Below are 6,865 nucleotides of genomic sequence, written 5' to 3' on the forward strand. Positions count from 1 at the left end.
ATAGATGAGATCTCTGGCTTGCTTGAACTATGAAGCCACGAGAGATTTCGGATCAGAGTGCCAAGTGGGCCAATTTTGGTAAGCAGAACTTGCGCAGTGGGATGAACCAAACGCAAAGTTAATGCGCCTACGTCGACGCTTATAGGATACCATAAGAGGCGTTGGTTGCTTAAGACAGCAGGACAGTGGCCATGGGAGTTGAAATCCGCTAAGGAGTGTGTAACAACTCACCTGCCGAAGCAACTAGCCCTGAAAATGGGTGGCGCTGAAGCGTCGCGCCAATACTCTGCTGTCAGCGGCAAGTGTGGCGGTTAGCCCGGGTTTACTCAAGCGCTGCTATGAAGCCCTGACGAGCAGGAGGGTCACGGCGGTGTGCGCAGAAGGGTCTGGGCGTGAGCCTGCCTGGAGCCGCCGTCGGAGCAGATCTTGGTTGTAGTAGCAAATACTCAAGCGAGGCCCTGGAGGACTGACGTGGAGAAGGGTTTCGTGTCAACAGCAGTTGCACACGAGTAAGTCGATCCCAAGCCCTAGGAGAAATCCTATGTCGATGACAATGTGCAGACAAAATGTTGTTTTATTAGTAACGACACACACCCGTCGGGCGAAAGGGAATCCGGTTCCTATTCCGGAATCCGGCAGCGGAACCGCATGCAATTCGGGCCCTTGTAAGAGAGTTCGTCGGGGTAACCTAAAATGACATGGAGACGCCGTCGGAAGATCCGGAAAGAGTTTTCTTTTCTGTATAAGCATTCGAGTTCCCTGGAAACCTCTAGAAGAGAGATAAGGTTTGGAACGTGAAGAGCACCGCAGTTGCGGCGGTGTCAGGATATTCCCCTTCGGACCTTGAAAATCCAGGAGAGGGCAACGTGGAGGTGTTGCGCCGGTTCGTACCCATATCCGCAGCAGGTCTCCAAGATAAAGAGCTTTTAGTCGATAAACTAATGTAGGTAAGGGAAGTCGGCAAATTGGATCCGTAACTTCGGAATAAAGATTAGCTCTGAGGAGCGGGGCTTGGTAGGAAAGCGGGTCTGGCTGACGTGCCGGGCCTGGGCGAGATGAACAGTTCCGGCAACGGTACCAGGATCCGAGCTCGGTCCCGTGTCTTGGCCTCCCGCAGATCTTCCTTACTGCGAGGCTTCCTTTCGGTTTATTCGTTACGGTCGTCCTCTTCAGCCGTCATTCAACGCTCAACTCAGAACTGGCACGGACTAGGGGAATCCGACTGTTTAATTAAAACAAAGCATTGCAAAGGCCCTCACAGGTGTTGACGAAATGTGATTTCTGCCCAGTGCTCTGAATGTCAACGTGAAGAAATTCAAGCAAGCGTAGGTAGACGGTGGGAGTAACTATGCCTCTCTTAATTACGCCTAAACTCGTCATCTCTTAGATTATTAATTAGTGAGAGTCATAGTTTAGCAAGTAGCCCCCTTTTCGTGGGTCCCGCTATAAGTACCTTCGGGGAAACAAAGAGCTACCTCTGCGCACCTCGTCACGGGTTAATAGACCAGTCTCTTCCCTGCCTAAGGGTGTGACGAGTGTGGAACAAGGAAGAGACAGGAGGTTTTTCCTCCAGGCTATGTTGGGCTGCCAACCCGGCATAGCCTTTCACTGTGGGCACTGAAAAGGAAAAAGAAGCTGATTGCCAGCAGATGGTTAACCCGTCTTGGACTGCTGGCTCCACAGACCGTTTATATCAAGTGAATGCCAGTTCACAAAATGCAGATCCTATTCCACATGAATCGCAGGAGGCAGCCAGAACAGAGAACATCACTAACTTGGTGCATCAATGCCAATATTGCCCACGATCATTTACGACTAAGCGTGGCTTGGGTGTGCATAAGCGAGCGGCTCACCTAGAAGCGGCTAATGCCGCTATTTCTGTCGAGAGAGTCAAGAAGCAGTGGTCCCCGGAAGAGCTTAGACTTCTGGCTCGTGTGGAGGCCCAAGGCATCTTGAGAGGGGAAAATTTCATTAATAAATACATCCTCTCTCAAGGGCACGGCGACCGCACTCTTGATTCTATCAAGGGTGTTAGGCGTCGAGCCGATTAAAAACATCTTGTCGAAGCAGCTATTCGAGAACTTCAGACCGTAAACAGTCGGGAGGGATGTAGTAGTAGTAACGGCAACGCCTGTGCTCCACTGTACCAAGGTTTGTCGGAGGAAGGGTCCGGGCTCCCCGGAGAACCATTCGATGACCTTAACACACTCGAGAGACCACGTAATGAGATTGTGCTCGGGATCGAACATTTGATCTCTAAGATCAATGCTAGCGACGGTTACAATGCTGACGCTTTAGTCAGTATTGCCCGGCAGCTTTTGAACGGAGTCGATGTAGCAGAGGCAATCAATGCGTGGCTTAAGAGTGTGTTCCCACCACCTTCTCGGCGGTCTGGTGATAGTAAGCCGCAAGTGCATACCCCTGTCGATTCGAACAATGTACATCTTTGCGGATGAGACAAGGAAGGTACACAAGAACACAAGAACTGTTCAAGAGGAATCCTGGGCGCGTAGCCAGAGAAGTGTTAGATAGCACAAACGAGTCACGTCCCCCCAGCCTTCAATCTATGGTTGACTACTGGGGACCGATGATGACTCGCGAGTCCACGCCATACACACTGGATACAGAAAATATTGATAGGCCAAAGCCGCAGGACCTCTGCCGCCGCGTCTTACTAGTGGAAATCGAAAGGATTAAAGTTCCACTTAAGTTCCGCTGTTGGTATCGACGGTGTAACGGCCATACAATTGCGTAGTGTACCGGCAATGATACGTTCCCTCTTGTTTAACATCATCCTGGCAAGAGGGGGCTTCCCGACAGAAATGTTAGCGAGTAGGACGATATTTCTCCCGAAGAAGCACGTAGCCGAAACAGTTGCTGATTACCGCCCAATCAGCATTGCATCCGTCATTGTGCGGCAATTGCATAAGATTCTCGCAATCCGCCTCCGCAAAGCTGGTCTGATTGACATTCGACAGCGTTGTTTGGAAGACGGATGTACAGAGAACATAGCAGTCCTTTCCGTATTACTGGACGATGCCAGGCGCAGGCTCAGGGAGCTACACATAATTTCCCTGGACTGTACCAAGGCATTCAACAGTGTGAGTCATGAAGCTGTTATGGCAGTGCTTCGGGAGAATAATTTGCCTGAGGGCATGATAAAATACATAACTCATACCTACTCGCGTAGCATGACATATATAGAGGTCGGAAGCCAACGGTCAGAACCTTTCCACGTCAGCAGGGGTGTTCGCCAAAGCGACCCACTGTCGACCCTTATCTTTTTTCTGGTACTTGAAAAAGTCGTTCGCGCTTTACCATCTGAAGTCGGATATGATCTGGGCGGCGTACGCATTACCACCTTGCTATACGCAGACGATATCTTCCTGGTAGCCTCTACGATCCAGGGAATGGATATGCTGGTAAAGGCGATCGATGAGAAAGCAGAAAGTGTCGGGCTCTCGTTTAACACCTCTAAATGCTCGGCATTGTCAATCGTTCCGTCTGGCCAGGTCAAAAAGTATAAAGTCGTAACAAAACCCCAATTCGAACTAAGGGGTTCAAAAATTGCACAGGTATCGCCTTCGCAAGAGTAGCGTTACCTCGGGGTCGATTTTAGACCAATTGGACAATTGGTCGGCGGGACATTGATGTGCGAGCTTCAGAGAGTTACGAGGGCTCCGCTAAAGCCGCAACAGCGGCTTTATATTATAATATAGATTATGTTATAATCTTTTCTTCTGCCTCGATTATATCATCGACTCGTACTTGCGGACACTACCCTTGGAACGTTGCGTACCTTGGATTTGCAGGTTCGTTCTGCGGCTCAAAATTGGCTCTGCTTGCCCCCTGATGTACCCAAGGCGTATTTTAACACGCCTATCCGAGAAGGAGGTCTAGGCCTACCATCATTTGAAACATCCGTGCTAAGCCAAATGCTAGAACGATTGAAGGTCTTGACACAATCGACTTGCTGCAACAGCTGTGCACGGGGAAGCCTGGGTCAAAAAACGGATCCAATGGGCCTGCCGTGCGATCACTAAGAACACCGCTGAAGCTCTGCGCAGCAAACAAGATGTCGATAGATGGTGGTCAAAGGCTCTTCACAACTTGGTAGACGGATGCGATTTGCGCGAAAGCGCCAAAGACTCGGCGTCCACCGCTTGGGTACAATGGGGAATGGCGCTGACCGGATGGGACTACGTCCAATACCACCAAGTTCATGTCAACTCTTTGCCGACGCAAATTAGAACATCTTGTGGTGTAATGAAAATCGGCTCCAATATATCTTGTTGTGCTACCGAAACCACGGCGGCCGGATAATGAGACACAACGCAATTTGCGGAGTGCTACAATCCGGCCTGCGCGACAAAGGGTAGAGAGTCGAAAAGGAGCCAAAGATACGAACTTGCCAAGGTGTCCGTAAGCCAGAAATCGTTGCTACCAGGGATGGCGTCGAATGCGTAGTTGGTGCACAAATATTTAGTAGTGCGTCGGCCTTAGACGGTGCTCATGAGAGAAAGTGCCCGTACTATCTGCAGATCTAATCTGCAGACGGGTTGCTGGAGATGGGCCTGCCTCGGTGGCTCTTGGGATTCATAACCTTGAGAGCAATTCGAGGCAGTCATACAATTTGGAGCCGTTGGAATAGGATGACTGGAATAACAACATCTGGGAGGAAACTTCCAAGAACTGGCATTGGTTAACTCGATATAAAAACCATATATCTCAGGGCAACGTGCACCCTTCTATCTTAAAGTAAGCAGCACGCAATAAAGCCGTGGGCAGTGTGGTTTAGTGGGTAGTTGGCTTTCGCCAGAGTCCCACAGTCTTGTATTTTCAAACGACAACAAGTCTGCATAAACGCATTCCACACTGCCTTATAAACAAATAAAAAAAAAAAAAGAAAATAGCTAAATTCCTCGTCATCAAATTAGTGACGATCATGAATGGATTAACAAGATTCACACTGTCCCTATCTACTACTAGCGCCTCCTATATTAAGTATTCAGCAGTTGATAGCGTCGCTCTGTTTTTGTTGATGGAATACTAGTTTTATAGTTTATGAAAATAATAGAGGTTGTTTCATGTGGAAGCGTGAAGTATTAAGATTAAGATTATATATATAGCTTTCTCAGTACTTAGCTGTGAGGTGAATTATAAGTGATTAACATCTGTTAAAGTTTTGATCGCATTGTTCGCCATTACGCTTGCATAGAGGCTGTAGCGTGTTCAACAATATTCAAAAATAATTAATTCACTAGGGAAATATATTATAAGAATATTTTATATTTAAAACGTATCAAAAAAGACTTACAAAATATATGACAAACTTAAAAAATAGAATAAAGAAAAACGGAAATAGTAACTAGTATTCACTCTTTGGTCGCTGCTAGTAAAAACGTGTGTCTTGCTAGGTGGTTGGAATCGAAGGGAGCGAATAGCAGTGGTTATTCATATACGTGGGGTTTTCTTAGTTGTCAGTTTTCGCCACCAGAGGCGTGACGGTAGGAGTGCCAAAGGCGTCAAGCTTTGGCGTGACGACCACAAGGCTATAGCGGAAGGAAACAGGAACTTGTATTCTATTGGTTCAAACACTGATAGTAACTACTATTTTTATGTAACATTTATTTTATTCATAAACTATTACAAAACTAAAGAACGGATAACGAAAATGCGTTGTTGATCGAGCACGTTTAACTTCTTTATTCATTTCCTATTTATATTAACGGAAGAAGAAAGTCTTTGTAACTATGGAAACATAAACGTTCCCATAGAAACGTTGTTAGCTGTGATAAAGTGCTAGCGACAAAGTAACTTAATAAAAGAATGAGCTGTGAAAATAGCAACGCCAGTCGTCGCGTAGGATAAAGTAGAAATCTGCTTATCGACAGCAGGCCGCAACAGTACTCCCCTCCGAGCGACTTAGACTAACCGAAGTCGTGAAACATATCCTCTTCCTAGATAAGTAGGTTTTAGGTTGGTTCGAGATGGGAGATTGGCTGTCGTTGTTGCCCTCCATGGTCGGGGCGATGTCCGTTTGCTGAGTGGCCTCGAAGAAAGCTGGTTTAAGTCGCTCTGTCGAAATCGTCGACGGTTTCCCGTTTACGTTGACGCATAAAACGCTGTCCGATACCCTTTCCAATACCTCGAACGGACCCTTGTAGGGTTGACAAAGCGGTCCTGAAGAACCTCCGACCCTGACAAACACGTGGGTGCAGGAATGCAGAGTCCTATGCGCAAACGCTCTAGCCTTGGAGTGATGCGCAGCTGGTTCTGACCGAACTCGACGTATTCTCTCCCGAAAAGGCTTGAGGAATATCTGCGGATCGTTAGCAGGTTCGTCACTAAGGAAGAATTCGCCAGGAAGCCTTAACGTCGTCCCGTAAACGAGCTCTGCTGCTGTTGCTCGAAGGTCTTTCTTGAAGCTGGTGCGTAGGCCTAGCAAGACGACGGGAAGAACGTCGACCCAGTCTTGTGTACCGTGGCACATGATTGCAGCAATAAGCGAACGGTGCCATCACTCTATCATCCCATTGGAGGCAGGATGATACGCGGCTGTCCGAGTACGTTGGCAACCAAAAAGTTTTGTCAAAGCTTGAAAAAAAGTAGATTCGAACTGCGAACCTCGGTCTGTGGTCACGATGGCGGGTGCTCCGAAGCGAGCGACCCAACCGCTGAAGAATGCCTTCCTGACGCTATCAGCTGACATATCGGCGATGGAGATGGCTTCCGGCCACCTGATGAAACGATCGATCATCATAATGCAGTAGCAGTAACTTCTCGATAACGACAGTGGTCCATCGATATCAATATGTACATGATGGAAACGTGTGTCTGGTATTGGAATTCGTTCCGGAGCGTT

General features: G+C 47.9%; 1 protein-coding gene across 1 annotated transcript; it reads right to left on the reverse strand.

Annotated features, from left to right (window-relative positions):
* Positions 1-4,499: 4,499 nt before the first annotated feature.
* Positions 4,500-6,493, reverse strand: LOC122521628. The gene is made up of 2 exons (XM_043642472.1): positions 5,936-6,493; positions 4,500-4,682 (listed from the first exon to the last, which is right to left on the reverse strand). The coding sequence occupies exons 1-2, from the start codon at positions 6,491-6,493 to the stop codon at positions 4,500-4,502; spliced, it is 741 nt and encodes a 246-aa protein (XP_043498407.1).
* Between the last annotated feature and the right edge of the window lie 372 nt (positions 6,494-6,865).

This window comes from Polistes fuscatus, unplaced genomic scaffold (genome assembly GCF_010416935.1).
Source record: "Polistes fuscatus isolate 324 unplaced genomic scaffold, CU_Pfus_HIC Scaffold44, whole genome shotgun sequence".
NCBI lineage: Eukaryota > Metazoa > Arthropoda > Insecta > Hymenoptera > Vespidae > Polistes > Polistes fuscatus.

Excerpts from the sequence above, each read along its gene's own strand:
- LOC122521628 (XM_043642472.1), bottom strand. The coding sequence starts at position 6,493 with ATGTGCCACGGTACACAAGACTGGGTCGACGTTCTTCCCGTCGTCTTG. Across the intron at positions 4,683-5,935 it reads GGATATGTTTCACGACTTCG|TTTCCTCCCAGATGTTGTTA; the intron begins GTTAGTCTAAGT and ends AGTTCTTGGAAG.